The 26,327-nt window shown below is 40.3% G+C and overlaps 1 protein-coding gene across 3 annotated transcripts in view; it reads right to left on the bottom strand.

Moving 5' to 3' along the window:
• The window catches only part of Adam23 (ADAM metallopeptidase domain 23), a 167,545-nt gene extending 148,578 nt beyond the window's left edge, over positions 1–18,967 (bottom strand). Inside the window, exons 1-2 of one of the 3 annotated variants that reach the window (XM_058578160.1) lie at positions 18,434–18,967; positions 17,033–17,250 (exon numbers count right to left, since the gene is read on the bottom strand). In XM_058578160.1, the coding sequence (XP_058434143.1) occupies positions 17,033–17,250; positions 18,434–18,644 (429 nt within the window). In that variant the 5' untranslated portion in view covers positions 18,645–18,967. The remainder of the gene's footprint in view (positions 1–17,032; positions 17,251–18,433) is intronic. The other 2 variants (XM_046463111.2, XM_046463110.2) reach the window with 2 other exon arrangements.
• Positions 18,968–26,327: the final 7,360 nt, after the last annotated feature.

Genomic DNA, 26,327 nt, shown 5'->3' with positions numbered 1-26,327 from the left:
AAAAAGAATAAAACACTTAGAAATAAACATAGTCAAGGAGGAAAAAGACTTATGTACTAAAAACTACAAACCACTGAAAGAAATATAAAAAGACACAAATAAATGGAAAGGTATCAGGTGTTCATGGATAAGATCCACCATTGTTAAAATGCCAACACCACATTCAAAGCAACCGGCAAATTCAGTGCAGTTCCTTCCCAAATTCCAGTGGCATTTCCTTTTCAGATTGTTTGTTGTTGTGTACAGAAGTTAAGCTTATTTTTGAGTGTTGATTTTGTAATCTTGCAATTCTTGTTGATTTTACTGATTAGTTCTAGGTGTGTGTATGTGTGTGTGTGTGTGTCTGTTTTGCAGAAATAGAAAATTTTAAATTTATCCTATAATTCAAATGGAATCCCCAGGGACTCCAATAACCAAACCAGAATCAAAAGAAAAAAGAAAAAGAAAGAACAGGGGCTAGGAGTATAGCTCAGTGGCAGAGCATGTGCTTAGCATGTGTGAAACCCTGTGTTCAATCCCCAGCATACACAGACACACACACACACAAAAACAAAAACAAAAAACAGAAAAAGAACAAAAGTAGAGGTCCCACCTTCCTGTTTGAAAACATATTACAAAGTGTGCTAATCTAAATAGTGTGGTATTGACATAAAGAAAGACATGTAGACCAATGGAATAACAGTCAAATTATCTTAAAACAAAACAAAACAAAACACACTAGCCCTGACAGATGAAAAGAGCCACAAATAATTTATCACAATGATGGATCAGGAACATGCTAAGTTATTATGCATACAGTGTGACAATTAATGACAGACTTTAATTCTCTCCTTTAGAGGCCCCTTCCATGAACATACAGAACCAAAATTTACTTTGCCCACATGTCAAAACCAAATTCAATATCTTTTTAGACACTGTAATGGGTTGCAGTTGTTCATTCTGTTGAAGATTAAGCTGAATTTCTGCCCTTTAGTAAAAACTCATCTAGAAAAAAATTTATCTTCAACATATAGCCAAGACTACTCAAAGTAGTCTTGGCTATATGTTGAAGTCAAGTAGCCAAGACTACTCAAAGGAGAAAGGAAAGTCTTTTCAACAAATGGGATTGGGAAAACTGGATAGCTACATACAATAAATAAATAAATAAAGTTAGACCTTTACCTTACACCAAGTACAAAAATTAACTCAAAATGAATCAAAGACTTAAACATGAGACCTAAAATGACAAAACTCTTGGGAAAACCTCCAGCAGATAGGCCCTAGCAGTGATTTCTTAAGTAGGACACCAAAAACATAAGAAACAAAAGAAAAAAATAAATAAATCAGACATTACCAAAAAAAAAAAAAAAAAAAAAAACTTTTGTGTAACAAAGGAAATCATCAACAAAATGGGAAATCAACCCACAGAATGGGAGAAAATGTCTGTAAGTTACATCTGATAAGGGAATGATACTCAGAATATATAAAGAAATCCTTCAATCAACAACCAAAAAAAATGGGCAAAGGATAGAATATACATTTCTCCAAAGAAAATATGCATATTACCAACACACACATGAAAAGATGTTCAACCACACTAATAATTAGGGTAATGCATCCAAAATCACAATGAGACACCATTCCACACTCACTAGGATGGTCAGTACAAGAAATAGAAAATAGCAAGTATTGGTGAGGATGCAGAACACTTGGGCATTACTGGTGGAAATGTAAAATGGTCCCACTGCCGTGGGAAATTATATGGTAATTCTGTGATTACTCTAAAATTAAAAATAGAAGTATATATAATCCATCATTCTGCTTCTGGGTACACATTGAAAGGAATCAAGAGCAGAAATTCAAACAGGTATTTGTATACCCATGTTCACAGCAGCATGATTCACACTAGGCAAAAGGCCAAAGCAACTCAAGTGTCAATCAGTGAACAAATGGATAAGCAAAATGTGGTACAAACATACAATGGTATATTAGTCAGCCTTGAAAAGGAAAGAAATTCAATACATGTTAGAACATGAGAACCTTGACATTATGATAAATGAAACAAATTAGTCACAAAAGTACAAATATTTTATGATTCCATTTATATGAGATACCTAGAATGGTCAATTTGCAGAGATAGAAAGAAAAATGGTGGTTACCAGGGGCTGCAGAGAGGAAGGAATGGGGAGTTAGTGTTTTATGAGCACAGAGTTTCAGTTGAAGAAGATACAAATGTTGGGCTGGGGTTGTGGCTCAATGGTAGAGCGTTCATCTAGCACATGCGAGGCCCTGGGTTCAGCACCACATAAAAACAAATAAAAACAAAAATAAAGGTAATATGTCCAACTATAACTAAAAAAATAATATTTAAAAAAAATAATAAAAGTTTTTTAAAAAGATAAAAATGATATAGAGATGAGTAGTGTCTAATGGTTGAAGGACAGTGAATATTTTCAATGCCACAGAAACATATACTTGAAGGGTTAATATGGTAAATTCTATGTTATATAATTTTCTCACAATAAAACAATTTCAATCCTGCAAAAACTGAACTATTCATCCTTATTTTTTCAAACATTATTCTCATTTGTATTGTTCATCTAATCAAATCTCAACTTTTAGCACATCTCCAAATATTCCTTTTGAGCAATTTTTTTTCAGAACCTCAGCCTATATCCAATTTTCTTTGATCATTCTCTTCCCAGGAAGCCCAATATTTGCAGGATAACCTACTTTCCTTTCACATAAGGGCCCCACCCCAAATATTCTGTGAAGACTCCTGTAACCACTATGAAGCTTCTCTTCTTTGGCCTCAAGAAACTTCCCCAGCTACCAGGAAGAAAGCACCCCTCTTCATGGAAATGAGAACCAATCCTCACGTCTACACAGTAATAATACTTCCCTTACTCAGTCCACTGCTGAACTCAGAAGCATCAATTCTATTTCTCTGGTTAGTAAAAAGTACAATCTTCTATAAGACATTGACACATCAAAAGCATTTCTGGACAGCAAAAGATAACCCTGAACATGTCACAACCTTAATAAGCACATTTAGGTGTTGTTTTTGTTTTGTTTTTATGTGTTGCAATTTTAAAAACACCTAATCCATTTGAATTGTATAGTCTAGGACTTGAAAATAGAAAAATCAAATTCTTAAACTGGAATGTGTCTCCAGTGGCATTATGGTTTTGATCTAGAATGTCTCCCAAAGGCTTGCATACTTCAAGGCTTGATTCCCAATTAAATAATTTCCAGAGGTGGGTGGGGCTTTGGGGAAATAACTGAAGGCTCTGACCTCATCAGTGGATCTATTCATTTGATGGATTAACCCATTATGTCCCATCATCTAACATACTGGACACGAATGAAAACATAAACTTATAAAGTTTTATAAGAAACTCATAAGTTGCTCAATTTAAGTTTTTATTGGTGTCCTATAAACAGTTATGATGGGACATAATGGGTTCATTTTTCATTAGACTACTGGAGATGATGGAGATGGCAGATGAAGCATGACGGAAAAAAGTAGGTCACTGGGAGCATGCCCATGGGGACTATGTCTTACCCCTGGACCCTTTCCTCTCCCTCTCTATACTCAGCTGCCATGAGCTGAGCAGCTTGCTTCCACTACACCCTTCCACCAGGATGTTTCTGCCTTGAAGCCAGTTGGCCATGGGAAACTTCTGAAACCAGGAGCCTAAATAAATCTTTTCTCCTTCAAGTTGTTTATGTCAAGTATTTTGGTCATAGTGACAAAAAAAAAAATCTGACTAATATAGTAAGTAGGTAAGCCAGTTAGTTTATTATACACTTTTTTTTTCCAGCACTGGATTTTGAACCCAGGGCACTCTACTACATCCCTGGATTTTTTTATTTTTTTTTTTTTTTTGAGGCAGGGTATCATTAAGCTGCCAAGGCTGATCTCAAATTTGCCATTCTCCTGCCTCAGCTTCCCAAGTTGCTGGAATTACAGGCATGTATCACCATGCCCAAGATAGTTGATTACACTTTTAAACCATCAGTGAACATGATATTTAAATCTTATTAATCTTCTTATGTTATGTGTATAAACATACAAACATAAAGAGTACTTCCTTCTATCCAACTATAATTACTAGTAATGACTTAATTTTCTTCAGTGGCCATGTTATGATTGGAGGGGGGAGAGTCACTCCAAGTTGATGGGAAGTTCCTGGAGGTTGTTGAGCTGATAAGTGACATGATCCCTGTGAGTAAAATAGACCAAAACCAGAGTGGAGGAGGAAGGACAAGACCAGGAACAAGAGTTGGAAAGACAATATAACAATGGAAGCAAGAGAAAGTGGTGGATTAGACCAGAGGGGCCAGTGGAGAAGTGCTTAGATTCTCGGTTGCATTCGAAATGAGAATGAGATTTGATGGCTAGAAGTGTTGTTTTTAAGAAAAAGAAGGGAAAAGGGTCTCAGCCTGAGCCACTGGAAGATGCTTGGAGGGCCTGGTTAGGGCAGGAGATGTTAGAATTAAGAGCTCCATTTTGGACATGATAAGCTTGAGTTGCCTATTAGACGTGCAAATGGAAACCTAAGATAAATAACGGGAATGGTAGTCTAGATAACAAGGGAAAGATGGTGCCTCTGTGAAAGCACCAAGATTCTCAAAGCTTACATCACAAACAATGTTTCATTCAAACCCATCAAATAAGGTCATAAACCTTTAATACATAAGAGTGTGGAAACATCTCAGGGGAAATCCAAGACCTCTGGAAAACTAAAGTGGAAATATAAATTTAAGACCTCATAGGCAGCCAGGACAATTTATAAACTTAATATTTGGGCAACAGTAACTGCATCAGAGGCCTGAAAAGGATTACTACCCAAATATATATATATATATAAAACATAGATTTAATTAGAAAGGGAAAGAAAAATGATTAATCATTTCTGAAAACTTTACTACAGACCATTATGAAGCCAAAATAAGGACAAGGTAGCATCATTTCAATGTCCCATTGGTTCTGGAAAAAAAAAAAAAAAACAAGCAATAGTGTTTCTGCAGCCTGACAGTTTGAACATTCTGCAGAGATGCAAGTCCATTATGTCACACAGGACAGCCCACAGTAATTAGCAAGATAATTAGTGAGAGTTCACTGTTTTTAGCAATGATTGATGGTAGGAGAGGAATCAGTGTATGTACTCTTCTCAGTAAAGGCACACGGCCCAAGATTTTACCCCTTGGTCACAGCCTGAGCAATTATATCCCAGGGTCCAAATCAAAAACAGAATTGTGTATCTGCTATTTTTAACCCTGTTAATTTTTGTCTTATTTGAAGGTCTGTATACTATTCTATTTGTTACGGTTTTATCATTGTTACATTTCATTCCAAAGCCAGAAAACTGTCCATGGCAGCTGAAAGTATTTCTTGGGTTTGGTTTGGTTTGGAAAATTGGGGGAGGGGAGGAGAAGTGGATGTCTAATTGGGACATTTCTGGGAGAAATTGTCATAGGAATGTATGCTATTTAGAGTACAAGTATTTGAGGCCACAGCATACACATTCAGCAATTAGCTCCAAGAAGAAAATGGTTCACCTTACTACTCACTGAAATGCCTGATGTCCACACCTTCTCTGAGTGCTTAGATTATTAGCAAAGGTATAGGGACACTTTTCTACTCCCCCAGAGTACAAGCACCAGTTTATCTACTTCACATGGCTCGGGGACTGCAGGCTCTTAGACATACACATATCCTCATGTAGTCACTCCTTGAAGCTACTTCCATCCAACACGGATCAACCATGCACATGGCAACCACAACACCAGAAAGACTCTGAGAATCACCCTCCCCAGAACTGTCCTCAGAATGACCCTCAAAACCCATCTTCTTGTTTTAATAGAAGAAATCTTTTATTTAGGAAAGAGCAGTTCCAGAGGCTGCTCAGTAATTAATACCACTTACTAAGTATTTCCACACACCAGGCAAAGCACATCTTATATGGGTGATCCCATTTAGGCCAGGCACAGTCTCTGAGGTGGGAACTTTATTATTGTGCATGTTATTGATAAGGACACAATAATAAAGTGTCCTTAGTCTCTAAGGCTTAGAGAGAAGTTAGAGAGACTAAGCAACTTACCCAAGTCTGAATAAATATTACTGCAGATTTCTCAGAACCACCCCCCATCCCCCAGCAATTCTTCTACGACTTCCTTACAACAGAGGTAGTAAGGCAAGTCCGAGGAATTTCTGATAATCTAAACAGCATAGTACAAATCATAGTTAACCCACAAATAAATGGATACACCAGATCACTAAAATGCCAGTTTCCTTGCTCTGAGATGAAACAGCATCAAAAAACTAGTTACCCTGAATTTCACATGCTGACAAAATGTTTAAATTGGGTGTTATGTCATTTCTTCCAAGAGTAACAAAATAAAGCATAGCTTAACCAGTTCTTATTAAATTCAGCTTGTTTCAAAGACCTACTTCTTCAAACTGGATATCCCTATACGTACAAGAGAAAAACTACTTCAGAGTTTCTCAAATATCTGGCATATAATTTGGAAACACCAAACATGACCATCCTTGTTCAGTGTGTAAGGAAGGAGAATCTGATAGAGGAAAAGAAAATTAAAGTTAATAAAAAAAGGTAAACAGACAAGCAAAATATCCTACAAATGCCACCAGTTTTAAACAAGATTTTTTTTATCTGAAGTATTCAGTTGTGGGGGGTGGGGGGATTAGAAACCTTGCTGGTTGCAGAGAAACACCAGGAGAAATGTGTGGGTGTGAACACATGTACTCGGTTCAGAAGACATTAGCCATAGGTCCTTATCATCAAGAGGAAAAATACCTAAAAGGAACAGAAACCTCCCTATCCAATCCAAAGTTTCAATGAAAAAAAAAAAAAGAAAGTGGAAATCCACAGACCAAGGTTCTGATATTTCTGGTCATAGCAATTATTCTGAAGACCTCGAGCAACTGACCTGACCTCTCAGGATTTAGTTTCATCTTTAAGAACACAGAAATACTAATCTTGGTAAGTACACTGCGAGAACCATGTGAGATTATAGATACGACAGTGCCTCAATAAATTGTTTAGGTTTGATACAAAAGCTGCATGTTCTATTTGTATTTTTATCAAGGCATTGGAGAGCTGAGTTGCAAGTTGATTTAAGGCATTCTACTCAGCTGACAGGAGGGGACTTCTCTAAGCTTTGAATGATGTGCACTTAATGGAACCCATTGGCAATACCACTATTGCACATATAGTGTATTAGCAGGTCTGTTAACAGGTAAGAAGAAGCACAAAGAACCCAGTAAAGTGACCTGGACTATAGCTAGATACAGCAAATTCTTAAACGTCCACACCAAGGGAAAGGAAGCTCCAAAACAGACACTGGATCCAGCAGATACTCAAACATCAATTTCTCCATTGTTCTGGGGGGCTTTTTATATGTCTCTAGCTGTGCTTAGATTTGACTACATCTAGATTTACTCTTGACCCCCAGGAAAGGCAGGAGGAAGCAGTCCAGGAGCACGTGATGACCTTGTTCACACGACTCAACTAGAATTAAAAATATGGCAGGACAATTCCTTCAAGTGGACACTGCCATGCAGATAAGCAAGAGGCGGGTGTCCCCAGCTATATAATTACAGAGCCCAGCTCAGAGCAATGTAGGCACTTGCAATGGGGTCCTATTTATACTTCATTCACTGGTTTATTTGAACTTAATTACTCTGTAATTAGTGTCTATCTGTAGAGGAAATTTGCTTGAATTTCCATCCTTTTCATCTCTAAATAGAAGGCTTAGAAAAACATTTAGTGTTAAGGTAGTTCTTGTTAACAAATAAATTTCTTCTACAATAGAATTAAAAGGAGAATTCAAATTCATTACTCTGTAATTCCAGATAAGGAACGTTTAGCTTCCGTCCACCAGTGAAGACACCTATATAACAAAATGTATTTGAAGCACTGAGTTAATTCCCAACTGTGGCAGAATAGGTAGCCAGTGACGGAGAATTCTATTCAAATGTGCCATGAATGAACATGATTGTTTTTTGACTTTTCATTATTCTGAATATAAAATATGGTAACTGGGTCTACCCCCATTTATAATGGAATTCCTAGAATTAAATTCAGTTAAAGTTATACTGAATTTATATGAATTCTAAACACAAAGGCGCCCCTGAAAAATTGCAGAATTCAGACACTCAGTGGGCTCTGAATGAACGAATTATAGGAATGAAGGAAATTTTCAAAAGGTTAAAGGGCTCCTATAGCAATTGTGAACAGAACACTTTGTAAGAATAAAGCCTTTTGATTATGTATGTTCTCAAAAGGAAAAAAAATACTTTCATTCAGAAAGCTCATCCTCAATGAGCAATTAATTACCAATATCTTAATGATGGACGGAACAGGGTGTCCTGCAGCAGTAAGGTACGAGAACTTGAACTTAAAAGTCTGGGAATACATTACTGACAGAGTGGGTTATTATCATGAATCACAAGGGTTTTCCACAACTAACCCCAGAACTTGGACAGATATGAATGGAATCACCCAGACAAAATTACTTCCAACCATGGACTGCCTTTGGATAAAGAGCCCTGGGGAAAAAGCTAGAAGGACAAGGGAGAAGCAAATGAGCGTGATGAAGAGGAAAGTGGCAATTCTTGAGAGTCTCCGTCCTCTCCTCCCTCCCCCACCCTCACCCCCACCCCCAGGAAAACGTGGCTAGCTGAAAGTGAGCTTGTGGAATGTGGAGAACGGGAGTCACATGATGAAATAAGTGTTCCGCTAAGATTAATCTGTCAGCAGTGAGACGGATGGATTGACAGAGAGAGAGAACAAGGGGTGGGGGGGGGGGGGACAGAACAATGCAGAGAGAGGAGGAGGAAGGGATTCAAGGGAGCAACGTCAAGACTTAATAAGCCACTATTTATAGGCAGGAGATGAAGGAAAGAGGAGTCAAAGATGACTCCAAGGTTCACTCTCAGGATGGGAAACCAGCCCCACCGCTGAGAAAAACAGGGTTAGCAAAAGGAGAGCTCCCTTCTTGCCCAATTTACTTTCATATTGGATAAAGCCACTAACCCTGGGCCATGCCACCAGGCACAGGCTCCTGAAAATTTTGTGGTTTGATTGTTGGTCTGTTTGTTCGTTTGTTTTGGTACTACAGATTGAACCCAGAGGCATTCTACCACTGAGCCACATCCTCAGTTCTTTTTTTTGAAACAGGGTCATGCAAGGTAGCTGAGGGTCTCCCTAAGTTACTGAGGCTAGCCCAGAACTTGCAATCCTCCTTCCTTGGCCTCCCAAGTCACTAGGATTACAGGTATAAACCATGCCTAGCCTGGGTTATTTTCAACTGGCTACAACGAGAAGGACTCTGGCCCACGATGTCAACTGAACTGAGAATCAGTGAAGACAGACTAACACCAGTAGTTACATAGCTAGCAAAAATGAGTCAACCCCTGAGCAGAAAGATTATTTAGAGACACACACTGAAGCAAGACTTTCAATAGGACAGCTGTGGACTGTTCAAATCAATCCAGGGTACAATGATCAAAAATGGTCTAGACTTTATGGAAGAAAAGAATCAAAAATTATGGTCCAAACTCAAATGCCTACAGGAGTCAAGCAAGTAACAGAAATGAAGAAGGGTGGGTGTTGGGCAGCAAGGTATCTTAACCTGTCTGGTTTCTGTGGCTGTAACTGAATAATATCATAAACTGAGTAATTTATAAAGAAAATCAAGTGTAGTTAGTTCATGGTTCTAGAGGTTGGGAAGTCCACAAGCAGGCCTCTGCTGCCTGGAGAGGGCCTTCCTGCCACATCATAGCATGGCTGAGGACATCATATGACAAGATAGCATATGTGCTAGCTCATGTCCCTCTTCCTCTTCATATGAAGCCACTGAAGCTATCACAAGGGCTCAGCCTCATGACTGCCTCTAATCCTAATGCCTCCCATTGTCCCCTCCTCCAAGTGCCACTAACATGAATTTGGAGATTAAGTTTCCAACACACAAACTTTGGGGGGAGACATCAGACCTCAGCACAAGAAATAGGATGGAGGGTGACAATAAATGGCCTGTGTCCACCCTATCTAAAAAGGAGCCACTTCCTGACAATAGGTGGATTTAGCTTCATTGCTCTGCTCGATCAAGAGTGACCCTGCACCCACCACCTTCTACCGCGGTTCATTTTTTATGTTCTTCAAGCACTTGTCAATGCCTGGAATCACTGTGTGCTATTGCTGTTCCTGCTGTGCTGTGGTCTGTCCCCTCTTGTTAGAAGGTGAGCTCCAGGAGGAGCCACGTGCTTGGCATTCAATCAATGCATGCTCACCTCTAGATTCCCCAGGGCTTACTATGCAATAAGACATGAGCCCAAAACCAAACCCCTCGTGTCGAGACATCCTTCACAGCCCTCACCTTCTGCTCCCGTCACTCCCAATGCCTCCTATCTCCCTCCAGTATAGATTCTGCAAAGAAAAGACCTGGGTTCAAATCCTGGCTCTGTCTGGCACTCACTAGCTGTTAATCCTTTGTGGAAATAGTAAGCAAAAGTCTTGGGGCTGGGGATATAGCTCAGCTGGTAGAGTGCTTGCTTCACATGTACAAGGCCCTGGGTTCAATCCCCAGCACCAATAAATAAATAAATAAATAAAGTTTTTCTAGAGAATAAAGTAGGATTTTTTTAAAAGTCACTACAAATATAACACTAATGCCTGATTCTTTAAAATTTCCCACACTTAGGTTTTCCCTTCTCGCACTTAGCCACATCCAAGGTGCTGCTGCTACCCAGCAGGACACATGGTGCAAGTAGAGCCTCTGTTCTGCTGCCCCTGGCTTGTCCTCTCTCCACCTCCTGCACAAATGCATTTCCTAACAGTTCTTGAGGACCAGCCCAGTTCTCTTTTCCTCTGTGCTGTTTCCTCTGACTTCCTTGGGCAAAGATTACTCTCCTCTCTGGGTGTCCACAGTCTTCTGTTCTCACAACTGTAACTACACAGACATGAACCACAAGCCACCAGCTCCCTGACAGCCCACCAGTGAGCAGAGTAGGGACTAAGTGTTACTCCTTGTCCTATTCCCCAGAGCCTAGCAAAGTGCCTGATTCAAAAGAGGTTTTCAGTAAATGTGTGCTGAATCCAACAAACCTGAACACCTAACAGATGTGAATCTGATCTACTAGAAACCATACGAGCAGGGAGACACATCTTGCTGTGCCATCAAGCAACCACCTCATAACAATGACAAAAGCTATCACATGGTCAGCTCGTGGTTGGCCCATTAGTCACCTCCTAATCTTCAGGGGATTCATGCCAAGACCTTCAGTGGATACTGAAACCAGGTACAGTAACAAACCCTATACAGATTGTGATTTTTTTTTCCTGTACACACATGTATACAATAAAGTTTAATTTATAAATAAGATAATAAGAGATTAATAATAAAAAATAAAACAAGTATAACAACATATTGTGATACAAGTTATATAAATGTTCTCTCTCTCTCTCTCTCTCTCTCTCTCTCTCTCTCTCTCTCTTAAAATCTTATCATACTAACCCTTTTTCTTACCCACAATCACCCATCACAACTGAAACTGCAAAAAGAAAAGCCATGGATAAGGGGCACTACTATAAAGGTATTTTTGTTATATTAAACAATAAAAGCATAAGGTATAACTTATACAGTGCCCAAAAACTCAAGACCAAAAAATTACCTCTCCCATTGATCCAGCATAGTGTCAAAAACACTAAATCTTTTTTTAATTTTGATTTGATTATATCATGAAATTTTATGGGAACTGCTATACTATACTCTTTCTAACATATGGATGTTCAATCATCAATTCCTTTGACTGATATTTACTGAAAGCCTCCTCTATGCCAGGATTCCAAATAAAACCACTACAAGTCTGAATTCTACATATCATAATTTTATAATGACTGCTTTAAAAACCTGGAAAATTTGGGAGGGGGCTGTTGAGGACAATATAGATTTTATATTATAATATAATAGATAGCCACTCTATTAAATCTGAGGAAGGGCCCTGTGACAATTCAGACTTGTCAAACAATTAACTTTATACAATGAGTGAGGAAGAAGCAAGGACATGTCCAAAGTGTAGTTCATAAAATTTTAAACAGCCAGGCATGGTGGTGTTTGCCTTAAGTCCCAGCTACTTGGGAAGCAGAATTCCCACTCTCCCATGGTCCAGAATATGGGACTTTCTGTTGACTTTTAAAAATTGATTCCTGGGGCTGGGATTGTGGCTCAGCGATGCAGCGTTCGCCTAGCACGTTCGGAGCCCTGGGTTCGATCCTCAGCACCACATAAAAATAAATAAATAGGGATATTGTGTCCAACTGCAACTAAGAAATAAATGAAAAAAAAAGGAGGGGGAGAGCTCAACATTTAAAAAAAATAAAAAATAATAAAAATAGGAATTGATTTCTGATAATAGGTGTCATAAAAAACATGTGTTCCAGAATTCTAAAATCGTGTGAGAGTATCTCATATGTAAGACACTTAGGACCATTTACACCATGCCAAGAAAAATGGAGCTTCTGAAAAGTCAATAAATGTAGAACCAGTCTTGTCCAAAAGTAAAGTAGAAAGCATACATAATCACTGTCATCCAAATTCACTTAGGCTGGGGGAGTAGGTCAGTGTCAGGGCTTACACTTAGTATGCTTAAGACCCTGGATTCAACCCCCAGCACTAATAAATAAATAAATATTGAATTCACTAAACCTCTCACTCCTCAATCTGGGGTGGTAGAGATTAGAAAAGGCCTGTTTACCCAAATATCATTCCACGACAGGAGGCAGTTTTGTTTGATTTCACTTATATCTGTCCAAACTCTAGGTCACATTTCCCCATGCCCTGTGGAACTCCCTTCCCAACCAGAAGAGAAAAGAATTCTAAGGGAATGGGATAGAGGACAAGTAAATTTTGATCAAAGAAAAATTTCTGGAAAAAGTTTCTGAATTTCCCTAGGAACAGACCTCATAGGATTATCTCAGAATGGATAAATGAGTGAGTGAATGAATGAATCTAAGGGTTTCTCCTGCTTTCTAAATGTATGGCTCATAAGAATTGATTTTTTTTAAACTTAAAGATAGATAGATAGATTTTAAGCTAAGTGTTTTTTCCTTCTCCCTTTTCACATGATACTCAATACAACACTGGTGGCACCAGAGGTAGAGGGGATATTTTCCCCCACACACCAAGCCATTGCGTTGAACACAATGCTAGTGTCCTCTGATTCAATTCATAACACCATCCATTTGGAGATTGGGTCAGAGCCCAGAAATTGAAAGCTTAGTCCCACAAGACTTCAGTTACTCATTTCAGATGCCAATCACAAGCCCCAAGTTGGGGGCTTGAGCTTCTGAAAGACATGCTATAAACTGTGGTTCCCATGATGCCCTCCTCAGAATTAATTTGATAAGAGACACCGAACTCAAAGACTATATATTTTGTGGGAGGAGGGAGGAGGGTTTTGGGGATTTGAACCCAGGGACTTCTGCATGTGAGGCAAGCACTCTACCCACTGAGCTATATCCCCAGCCCATTTACTGACTTATTACAAAAGCCATTACAAAAGATGCAAAGTAATGGCCATATGGAAGAGATGGTTAGAGCACATTATTGGAGAAGGGGCAAGGAGCTTCCATGCCCTTCCATGCCACCCTCTAGGAACCTCCACATGTTCAGCTATCTGAAACCTTCCAGAAACTAGTTCCTTTGGGTTTTTATGAAAGCTTCAGTTCATAGACAAGACTGATTACATTACTGTCAATGATCAACTTCATCTTCAGCCCCTCTTCTCGGGGGTGAGACTAAAAGTCCTAACTCTCCAATCATTCCTCAGTCTTTCTGGTAACCCATCCCACCCTGAAGCACCTAGAGGACCCCAGACACTAGTCCTCATATTATCATACAAGAGATCTTTATCACTCAGGAAATTCCAAGGCTTTTAGGAGAACACAGGATGAAGACCCAATATATATTTCACAATATCACACATGACAAAATTAAATTTTTCCATTTGGGGTATTAACACTGCCACATGATAGTAATATTCACTTTCTAGGTAATAAAAAATATATATAATCAATTATCAGAAAATATAACTGTCTGTAAAGAAATGAGTTTGCGTAACCACCAAAAATCAAAGAACATAACCATTTAATTCCGAGTTGTCTATGAATTCCCCATCTGCTCTGGACTATCTTGGTTTATGCCTTTCATCCTGATATGTTTATTAAGTGTGCCCACCCCTCCAAAAAATGGAGATTTGGACAATTGGTTATTCACTACTCCAGATGGAGATTGAAAGAATTCCTGAACATTCTTTCTTTCTTTTGGTACTAGGGATTGAACTCAGGGGCACTCAACCACTGAGTCACATCCCCAGCCCTATTTTGTATTTTATGTAGAGACAGAGTCTCTGAGTTGCTTAGCACCTGCTATTGCTGAGGCTGGCTTTGAACCCGCAATCCTCCTGTCTCAGCTTCCCCAGCCACTGGGATTACCTGCATGCACCATTATGCCCGGCTCCTGAACATTCTTTGACAATGAAATTAATGTTTTCAATGACAACATATGTTCAGAAGTACTTGACACGATCTGCTTTTAAACTCTCCAATTTTGAAAGAGTTAATAAACATTTTAACTTTCACAGCTGTTAAGTAATTAGGACCCATCACTACTGAGTACTTATGAAACGGCTTCAGACATAAATGTGGAGCTTGGCCTGGCAACCTATATTTGGGAACTTCCCTCTCCACTTCTACCCCCAATCTGGGGATCCAGGAGAGAGGCACAGAGGCACAATGATTCAGCATTTCTAAGGCATTTCTAAGCATTTCATTAAAATGTGCTTCAGTGCAATGGAATTAGGGGAGGAAACAGTGACCCATAGCACACAGATATTAAAAGTGAAACTTTTTTTTTATAAAACCAAAAAATAATGACATTCCATACTTTCTCAATGAAACATTTGTAAAGCAGCCAAACTAACAAGTGTGTCTCCCAGCACTGTTATCAGGCAAGTCATCCTAAAATGTAGCAGGAAGCATATGAACCCTTTTTGTTAACTTGTTCAAGAGATGCTTAAAAACAGAAGCAGAAGAGAAACCACAGAACACAATGGTCAACTTCAAGGCAGCCCCCACATCAGAATGATACTGTACGTACCTGGACGGGAACGCTTTTTAGAATGCTGCTTATGTCACTTGTGTAACTCCTGAAGGGACAGAGCATGTCTTTTCCAACCTCCCACCCTCAGTTCTTATCTGTGAATCCTTCATATACAGCTTGCATACCAACAATGTGCAACAAAATCCACTGAATTAAACAACAAGAAGAGAAGAAAAATGCTTTCATATATGATTTCTATATAAACATTCTTTCCAAAGTAGAAAAGAAACCCACCACCAGGGTGGGAGTGGGGAGGTTAAATCATTCCAACAGCAAGTGAGTGATCCCTAGTTGAGATTCTATTCCTCTACCCAAGTGGTGGGTAAAGGTTGAACAACCTTATTATCATAGAAAGTCAGATATATAAGTCAAATCATGTTCCACAAACAAAACAACTATGCAAACTTAGGCTATAAGACAAGCATTAGTCATAGCCCCCAATACCTCAGTTATAAAATTCTTCTGAAATTTCTTTCACATTTCAGCTGCATAGGGCTTGAGAAACTTTAAAATAGATTTTAATACAGGTTTTTTTCTCCTCCAGCAGCCTATGCAAGGGCACTGAGAACTAACTAGCCACTTAACCACTGAAGGTCTCATTCATAAGGAAAGTTATGGACCTTCATTCATTCTATCAAGGGGACCCTGATGCCTCTTCCTAAAGGCAACACCCACTACTCACTTCAATAAGGCAAATGGGTAGATATGATGTGTTAGTCCATTAAGTAACAGAGAAGCTTCTGGTGGGAAAGACCTGGCAGAGAATTAAATGGTTATGTTCTTTGATTTTTGGTGGTTATGCAAATTCATTTCTTTACAGACAGTTATATAAAATGGGGATAAATGCTGTTACCACTTATCTATATTTTAGAAAACTAAATAAAAACAAGAATATAAACCACAGATGGTTTTCTTAAATTCTTGAAGCTTAGACAGTTCCTGTGCTTGTCAATGAACAGATATAGGTCAAAATGAAATACTTACCATGTGGACTCTATTTTCTGCTCCTAATAAAGAACAGAGGCACTGATAATCCATTGTGTAAACTTGCCTGGATCCAAAATATTATTAATTTAAATAAATAATTGTAAGAGTTTAAGTAGATCCCTTAAACTCTTTGACATTAAGCATCTTTTGTCTTCCACTGAATATCCTTTTTAAAATCAGTGCCACTTTCTGAACTAAACTGAAAGTAAAACAACTCCTCCCAATCAATGCAGATGCAGTTTTGAAGCACTATGTCAACCAAAACTGGTGTTCATATTATGTAAATAATTTTTTCTAGTCTTCATAATCTTTTAAAATGTCAAACTGTTGACTACTAATAATAGAATTGCAATATTTTCTTCCTAATGATCAACTGAAGGAAGAGTAAACTTAAACACTCCAGTTCTAAATGGAAAAACTGATGAGGAAACTGCTGCCAAACAGCCCCTTACAACAATCTTGTGTGTGCAGATTGAATGGAGTTTTTACATCCTGGGAGGTAGAATCCTGCACCCTTACATAAAGGCTCACAGAATCAAGGCGGGACATAAACACAGTCATACTATTGCTCAGTGCCCAATGCACCTGAAAGATACATGGACCATGTTTCAACTGCTAAGCTTATAAAGGTATCCAAAACTGCCAATTCCAGTTTAGTCAGAGAAAAAAAACAAACAGTAACCCTATCCCAAGTAGATAGTAACCCAGTAGATCCCAAGTTAATTTCCTCCAGTTTCTCCCCTATAATAATATTAGTTTATTTCTTAATAAGAAATGCTGCAGTAACATTTGTGAAATCAGATTTTGGCAGAAAATCAAAGCAAAGGAAAACTCTTCAATGGTAGGTACTTTGCCTCCTGTCCATCCTCCTGCCTACCTTATTATGTTTTTGCTGGTGTCTTGCCTTTGTGTCAAGAACATGATAAGGGCTTTCTGAGTCTTGGTTGATATAATATATGAGTCTTGAAGGCAGTGTGATTTCTTTCTGCATTACATGGCTGTAACTGATGTTACTGCTGCTATTCTGTTGCAATGTATTGTCTTCATCTGCCAGGACTCCCAATTTTTTTTCTGCAGTTTCATTCCAGTGCGGAGCTGGGGGGACAGGAAGCACAAACATACACAAACACACACATATACACCCCATAAATACATATGTACTAAAATGCATTTTTTCATTAATTACATTAACAAAGTTTTCTATTTATAAGCAGGTAAGAAGTGGAGTCAGAGAAAAGCAAGTTATGGCAACAATGAAATGGCCTGAATAAGTTAACAGCCAATAAGGCTTATACAATCATGCACTAGAATCAAGTATACATTTTTTTAGCCAGTCTCAAATTTATACATCTAGATATTAGGGGGAGGGGCAGAATGTACTTAGGGAAAAGTCATTAAAAGTACTTGTTCAGGGGTCTTGACCCTCATCTCCACCCCTTCTCTGAGTCTACAGAAGTTCAACTGTACTCTGCTCAATAGTATCCCATCTGAGAACTAAGAACACTCCAAGGATAAGTTGAATGCTGACTTCATGAACACGGAATTTTAATTGATTCTTTTAACAAAATGGAAATTTTCCCATTCTTTTAACTTTGAGATGAGCAAAAATCCTTTACCATAGAGGGATATGGATGTTGCGGCCTTCGATTTCTTTTTTTATTTTCCTGCCCAGGCCAACTTTCTGCTTTCAGTGATTTCCAATCATGAATGTATTGGACATTGTGTTGTTTTTAATTGTTCATGACATGCATTTTGAGAAATCACAACCAAAGGTGGTGCACAAAGTATGTCTTCTGCACTTTTTTTCTTTGATCCCTGAAGTATGCCTCCCTCATCTTAATCTCAACTGCAGTGAATAAGCCCAGTGGGAAATTTGAGGAAACAACCCATTGCCACTATTATCATTGCATGCTCCCCGCATTCATATTAAGGCTCCAGCACACAAGAAGCAACTTGCTCCCTTGCTGCATTTCCCAACCACTGGTTTCCCCTTCGCAAGTTGCATGAGATCGCTGAAGGACCCAGGATCCACTAAATACCTCCCAGTGGTACCACAGTAATTGGGATGGGTTTTTTGTGAATGCAACATAAATGGACTTCCAAAAGTGAACTAGAATGAACCAAGGGGTTAGGAATGAGAAGGGTGGAGAGGTAGACAGGGAGGCACGGAAAGGCCAAGCCTGGGACATGTCCAGGGCGCACGGACCCGCGTGCCCTTCGCTTTCCCCTACAGGGCCCCGCGGGGAAAGCAAGGCAAAGGGCACTGGGCCATACCCACCGCTGGGCGCAGGGGCCCCCCAGGCACGGGGCCGGGACGAGGAGGCGAGCGCAGGCAGCAGAAGGACGAGGAGCAGGAGACAGGGCGGCGCGCGGGCCGGGGCGCGGACAGGCACTGGGCCGATGGGGCCGCAGCAAGGGCCGCGAGAGGCGCCGGCAAGGCTGCAGCCTGCCAGGGGCAACCGCCGGGAGCTGCTGCCGGGCGGCTTCATGGCTCATAGCTCCCGGGCGCCGCTCGGTGTGGCCAGCTAGAGCGCCAAGCTGGGCTGCGGGGCGGTTGCGGGCGGAGCCGGTCACGCCGGCTGGACGCGCATGGTGCCACCGCGGGCAGGGGGCTCAGGGCTGGGGGCTCAGGACTGGGCGGCGCGCCCTCCTCAGCTCTCCTCTCAGCCCCTCCCTGGGCGGACGGCAGAGGAGTTCAGGGGTCCCCACCGCTCCGCCAACTTGGAGCCTCCTCAGCGGTTGCTCGCTCCCCGAGGCGGGCGCGGCCGCTCAAGCGACTGCGGGGGCTGCTGCCGGGCCTGAGGGTGCTGAGGCGGCGCGCAGGAGCGAGCAGCACGGGGACGCGCGACTCGGGCGTGCGCCCCTCCCTCGGGAACGCGCCTGAGACGGGTTTCGGGCCCTGGTACTGATGCTGATGCTGATGCTGATGCTGATGCTGTCGACGGGCATGGGACGCACTGCGCATGCTTTACTGTGGGGAAAGGGGGAGCAGCAGAGTGATGCAGCATCCCAGGCAGCATCAGAGGTGACGGTGGCACCTCCAAAGATGAGGGCGGCGGGGGGGGGGGGGCGGGCAGTCAAGGGGGAGTCTGGGGAAAAGAAAGAAAAGTGTGGGGACTCCTGGGCCAGAAACAGGCACGATCAGGAGAAAACAGCCCAGGAAATCGACCTTTCTTTTCCACCATCCCAGACCTCACATACCCTGTCCTATTCCAACCCCCATCTGCTTAGGAAAAACTAAGGCCAAGCATTTCCATCTTTATCCTTTATGTATTTTCTTTCTGCAAATAAACATAAAGGATTGCAGCCAGGGAAGTAAAAATAGCGTTGCTTCTCATTCAGCTTGCTAACAGCGAGTGGGACCATGGCTGGGAAGCACATTGGTCTATGCGGGCCACAGAGCGTCAGGAATCCCCACGCAAGAGTACTCCACCAGGGCCTGAGTCCTCCCCTGTCTGTGCCCAGGGGCTTTGAGGAAAGCATATGAAGCCTGAAAGTGTTTGCTCAAAAAGTTCAGGAAGTATGACTGGGTGCAATCAGGAGGGGTTTAGACATTCTGGAAAGGAAGAAATACAGAGATTCAGAACTGAGTGTGCGGCAGCTATCTTGGGAAATCGCTGTTTGTCAACCATGGGGATGAGCAGGCGTTTAGGAGGACACATTTCTATTTTTGAGATCCAGTCCTAACTTCTACAGAGAAAAAGGGGGGTATTTTCTCTCGCTGCTGTAAACAATGTAAATCCAAGGTTCCTGCTTTTGGCGGGTTCACAGCCACTACATTTGGTGGCTTCAAATTAGAATTGGGGCTTATTTCTGCCCCCAACCTCCCACAGTGCAAACACTCATTCATTCACTCTCCCAATGACAGTCTGAGTAATAATGTTGGGCTGGGATTGTGGCTCAGCTGTAGAGTGCTTGCCTAGCACGTGAGAGGCCTTGGGTTCAATCCTCAGCACCAAATACGAATAAATAAAATAAAGGTATTGTGTTCAACTACAACTAAAAAAAATATTAAAAAATAATAATGTTGTTTATTTAAAACTGAGATTATACCATCTATGGGGGGTGGGGGCGGTGTCAAGAATTACATGATGTAAAAAACAGATGTGACTATAAATCACCATAGCCATGAAAGGACAGTGTTAGCCTTATATCCACCTCCACCCAACAAAGAGGAAAAGAGGAGAAAGAGACACAGCACATGTTGTTCACATAAGCAGACCTAAGCAGAGCTGTTAGGGAAATAGATACTAATTTTAGTGCTTCCTTTCTATATCAGAGCTAGAGTGTTTGCTGACACATATTTATGAATGCAAATTTGTAAGTGGTGCTACCTCCCCCACATAAAGGCAGCAACAGTTTTCCTTTTGCTCATCAGTGTGCCCTAGGGTCTAGCATAGTGTCCAAGACCTAGAATATCTCTTGGGAAATCTGTGATCAATACATAAATGAGGAGGTGGTGCACTTAAGAAGGACACATGCTTGAGACAGGCTGGTGAACACTCCATCTCCCTGTAGGCCAGTGTGCCTGCAGCCCTCTCCCTCCAGACAAGCATGTCCTTGCTAGATTTTCCCATTTTATTTTGTTTTTAATATTTTTTTTTGTTGTAGATGGATGCAATGCCTTTATTTTATTTATTTATTTTTATGTGGTGCTGAGGATCCACCAGGGCCTCACGTGTGCTAGGCAAGTGCTTTGTGGCTGAGCTATAGGCCCAGCCCCCAATTTATTTTTAATACGATGTATATCCTGTAAAAGGACCTGGGAGGAAGGAACTCAGAGAAATGTACATGGAATTAGAAGGGAGTCTGACTGAAATGAAAGGAGAAAGGTGCTTACATGCAAGTTATTTAGAAAGCATCTCTTGCCGTTGAGTGACAATCTTTCAAAGTTTGTTCTAGTAAATAAACCTTCCAGATGAACTGGACTAACGGAATATCACCAGTGATAAGCTACCATTCTATGCACATGGTGGTACTGGTAGAGTGTTCAATTTAATTTTTTTTAATTTATTTGTTCTTTTTAGTCACACAAGACAGTAGAATGTATTTCGACATACTATACATACATGGACTATAACTTCCCATTCTTGTGGTTACACATAATGTGGAGTTCTCTCTTTCCTACTCTCATCCCCTCTCCCTTCCCTTCATTTCCCCTTGTCTAATCCAATGAACTTCTATTGTTCCTCCCCACTCCCTTATTGTGTGTTAGCATCCACATATCAGAGAGAATATTCAGCCTTTGTTTGGTGTTTGGGGAATTGGCTTATTTCAATTAGCATGATAGTCTCCAGTTCTACCCATTTACCAGCAAATGCCATAACTTCATTCTTCTTTAAAGCTGAGTAATATTCCTGTGTGTGTGTGTGTGTGTGTGTGACATTTTCTTTATCCATTCATCTGTTACAGGGCACCTAGGCTGGTTCCATAGCTTAGCTATTGATAACTAAACTGCTAAAAACATTAATGTGGCCTCTTCACTACAATATGCTGATTTTAAGTCCTTTGGGTATATGCCAAGGAGCAGGATAACTGGGTCAAATGGTGGTTCCATTCCGTTTTCTGAGGAATCTCCATACTGCTTTCCAAAGCGATTGCACCAATTTGCAGTCCCACCAGCGATATAAGAATGTACCTGTTTCCCCACATCCATGCCAACATTCTTTGTTACTTGTACTCTTGATAATTGCCATTCTGACTGGAGTGAGATGAAATCTCAGTGTAGTCTTAATTTGCATTTCTCTAATTTCTAGAAATGTCGAACATTTTTTTCATATATTTGTTGTCAATTTATTTTTTATCAAGCAGTGGATGCTGTCTTACAGTTCATAACCAATAAAACAGCATTTGTTTATAGAACTTAAAGTATACAGACATAACTGGAGGCAAGATAATGTATCAGCAAATAGAACAGTGAATCAGAGAAAGCGCAAATTACTTCGAAAAAAATTACTGGCAGTCCTTAACCTACAGATTTAAGGGAAGGTGAAAAACAGGATCAAATATTCTTTAATAGGCTACTTTGTTAGATTTACTAATTTTCTCATTAGGTTGTTGGGAATTTTTATTGTTATAGATTTTACTTCTAAATATTCCTTCAGTTTTTTTCCTAATATGAGTGACTTTCTTGATCACTTACTACCTATTGCTTTGCTCTGTATTCATGTACAAGCATGTCATCTTTCCCCCATCAAAAAGTACTAAGAGCAAGGCTACATCTTAGTAGGAAAGGGAGGGAATTCAGCAAATGGGACTGGAATGAAGTTTGAGTGGTGGGACAGCTCAGGTTACAATTGCATGTTGGCTCCCATGGCCATCAGTGGACCATCAGAAGATATGGAAAACTGCTGCAGTTGTAGGTGAAGGTTGGCATCCAGAAGATCATGGGGGGGAAATCATATAAGGCAATATGGACAACAGGCAAAAATAATGAAGGTACATATAAGCAATGTCTGGAGGGGGAATGGGATTGTGCAGCTGGTCTAGAGAGGAAGGACCCCCAAAGACCTCTCTTGCTAATCTCTTTCAGATGGCAGAACTGGATCCCGTGAGAAAATTGGGCCTGGATAGGAACAAGGAAAAGATAGGAGCAGAAATAGATTTGGAAAATGTCTGACACAAAAAGGCTGAGATTCTTGTTGGCGGATAAAAAAGTGGTTCCAGAAGGGCTCTGGAGGATGAAAACAGTTGAAAAAGGAGAAGAGCGTAGCAAAGCCAACTCATAAGCGCAATTACAATGGTGCAAACATTTGGCCAAGAAAACAAGGTCAAAGAGGTGTGTGCAAGTTGGTGGGTGGTGCTGATGCTGAGGAGAGGTGGAGGGCAGAGAAACAGCACAAAGTGGGGCGAAAGGGCAGCAGCACCAGCCGAAGAGCAGCCTCTGCCCTAGAGCAGAGGCAGATTCTGGCAGACTCATCCCCAGGAGTTTTCAAAGTCTCCTTCTGGGATGGCTGTGAAGACTGATTCTACAAGTGGAAATTGATGCTTTGAAGAGAAGACCATAATCAGTTTCTTAGTAAAAGTACAAAGGCTCCATTGTTGATACTTTCCATGTGGTTCAGAGATCAGCAAGCATTTCTGGAAAAGGCCAGATAGTAAATATTCCAGGCTATGTGGGCTTTATATGTTTAAATAGCATTTCAGAAATGCAGAAACTGTGTAGCCTGCAAACCCTAGTTTGTCAACCCACCATTTTTAATGACAACGACAAAAAAGTTGTTTTTGTGAGTTGCATATTAATATATGTTAAGGTTAAAATTTTTATCAACTGCATCAATTCATATGTTTGGGAAAAGAAGAAGAGAAAAAAGTGTGTGCAACAATAAACAGGGCTCCAATTCCAGAAGAGCTTGCTCTTCCACATAATTTGCCTATTGGTTTAATCACTAAGTAGTTACTAAATTCTTCAAAGATGTTCATTGTGTGACCCTTCCTTCCTAAGCAAGGAAGCATTTCTCCTTTTGGAATTAATTCCCAGGCTTAAATGAGGGAGAAAATATCAGAACTCATTTGCAAAAAAAAAAAAAAAATCTATCAAAGAGATTCCAGACTTTTCCTTTATTTTGCCAAGCTGCATTTTCTGGTGAGCAGAGAGATACTGAATGGATGCTACAGCCATGACAGTTCAGAGGATGGAGTAACACATGCAGCGACAGTTCTTCCTGGGCCCTGTCACCATTAGTGATCTGCCTGAGCTCCTCAGACTCACTCCCAGAGAAGGGTATTGAGGTCGTGAGTGAACACTCCAGGCACAGAGCCACACACGATGTCACAGGCAACCTGCAGTTCATGAAAAATAAACCTGCCAAGTCTGTATTTGATCTACCACTGTTTATTCCGGAGGACAGACCACAGTTTGACAATTTCAGAAGTCACAGTGTGACTGATTCCAGCACTTCGGGGCAAAGAAAAAGTATGCATTACCGAAAGTGCAGTGATCACAGACATTCCTACTTGAGTAGCTGAACACATCAAATGTATCCAAGTGTTAAGTGGGGGGACAGCTAAGAGAGGTAACTACTGGAACTAGAAATGAACTTGTTAAAGGATATGGTGTTAAATCAAATTTAACTAGGAAATCATGACAGAACCAAATAAATTTGAAACAGAGTTATTTTGTCCCACACTTCACAAACATTAGTCTTGTTTCTTTCATACTTCAGTGTGTTTACAAGCTATGGCACAGAGGGCTAAAGAAGAATGTTATTAGGAATAATCACTAAATTGACCTGTAATTCTTAAACTCTCACAGAACAGTGTCAGGAGTTTCTGTAGAATGATCACAAATTAAGGTCAGGGGTTGAAGGGTGGAACCTTCTACCTTTAGAGCTAGCAACTGAATTTGATCTCCAAGGGTTAGAACTTCAGTTACAAAATTAATATGCTAATTATAATCCTTCCATTTGCATACTAACAATCACTAAGCCCTTTAATAACACCTGCTTTAATAATTACTGTGCATTTACATATTGGAAATGATTTTATCTGTATTATTTTACGTGATGCTCCACCCTGCAACACAGAGAGAGCAGTCACTATTAACTCTTTTCAGGAGCTCCATCTTGAATGCAAGGGGACTAAGGTTTGTACAGAGATTCTCTATCCTGGCTGCAAATTCAAATAACCTAAAAAAAAAAAAAAAAAAAAAAAAAAAAAAAAATTTTTTTTTTTTTTTGTACCAAGGATTGAACCCAGGGACACTTAGCCACTGAGCCACATCCCCACCCCCTACCCCTTTTTTAACTTTTTATTTTGAAACAGGGTCTCAGTAGGTTGCTTACAGTCTAGCTAAAATGTTGAGGCTGGCTCTGAACCTACAATTCTCCTGCCTCGCCTGCCTCAGCCTCCCAAACCTCTGGGATTATAAGCTTGTACCACCGCACCAGGTCTAAAAACATTTTTTTCTTGTAAAATTTCAGGTGTACAACATGATATTTTGATAAATATGGTAGTTACTATGGTTGAGCAAATTACCATATCCATCATCTCATATATAATTTCCCCTTTTTAGGGCTGGGGATGTGGCTCAAGCAGTAGCGCGCTCACCTGACATGCGTGCAGCCCGGGTTCGATCCTCAGCACCACATACAAAGATGTTGTGTCCGCCAAAAACTAAAATAAATAAAGATTTTTTAAAATAACCAAATAATAATAATAATTTCCCCTTTTTGTGTGTGGTAAAAACACCTAAAATCCACTCTCTCAGCAAATTTTCAGTATATAGTAAAATATTACTAACTATAGTCCTCATGTTGTACATTATATCTCTAAATGTATTTATTCCACATAACTGCAACTCTACTTTTCAACCTCTTTCATCCCAATTTCCCCTCCATCCCCTGCCCCTAGTAACCATCATCATATTGTGCTTCTATATATGTAACATTTTTAGATTCTACATGAGATCACTCAGTATTCATCTTTCTTTGTCCGACTTATTTCATTTAGCATAATGTCCTCCAATTTCATCCATGTTTTTGCGATTGGAAAGATCTCCATCTAAATAAAACCACTTAATTCTCCTACTTCTTTTATCTTCTGTGTCTTGAATATTTCCAAGAGACAGTTTTATCATCCAGTCCTTAGTATGTATATCTTACAAACTCAACAATTCCAACTTAAATCCTCTTAGGTAGTGCTGAATTTTACCAGAAACAGAAGAGAATTCAGGAAATAATAAGAAATCAACTAATACAATAAAAATAAGAAGAAAAAGGATGATGCTTCAGACTGAATGTGTCTTGTACCTCAAGGGTTCAGGGGTTGGAAACTTGATCCGATGGCAGTGTTAAGAGATGGTGGGACCTTCAGGAGGTGCGGCTTAGTACAGGGTCATTAGGTTATTGAAGGTGTTGTCCTCAGAAGAAAGTAAAGCAGTCCTCATGGGATCCCGGTGAGCTATTGCAAGAGGGTATAGCAAGACTGAGCACTCCCTTCTCTGGCTTCCTGTCTTGCCATGGGGTCTCGCCATATCTCCATGATATCTGTCATGATTTGACGTAGCCAAGGGAGGCCCACATCAGAGTGGTACCATACTGCTTGGACTTCCAGTCTTCAACCATGAGCCAACTAAACCTTTTTTTCTCTATAAAGTAGCCTGTTGCAGATATTTCATTATACTAATGAAATGCTGATTATTACCATTCCTATTTTTACTAATAAGGGAACTG

The sequence above is a fragment of the Marmota monax genome, unplaced genomic scaffold (assembly GCF_021218885.2).
Source record: "Marmota monax isolate L192 unplaced genomic scaffold, Marmota_monax_Labrador192_F-V1.1 WCK01_AAM20220418_F8-fsc00095, whole genome shotgun sequence".
In the NCBI taxonomy this organism is placed as follows: Eukaryota; Metazoa; Chordata; class Mammalia; order Rodentia; family Sciuridae; genus Marmota; species Marmota monax.
This window is presented reverse-complemented; position numbering and strand designations above follow the sequence as displayed.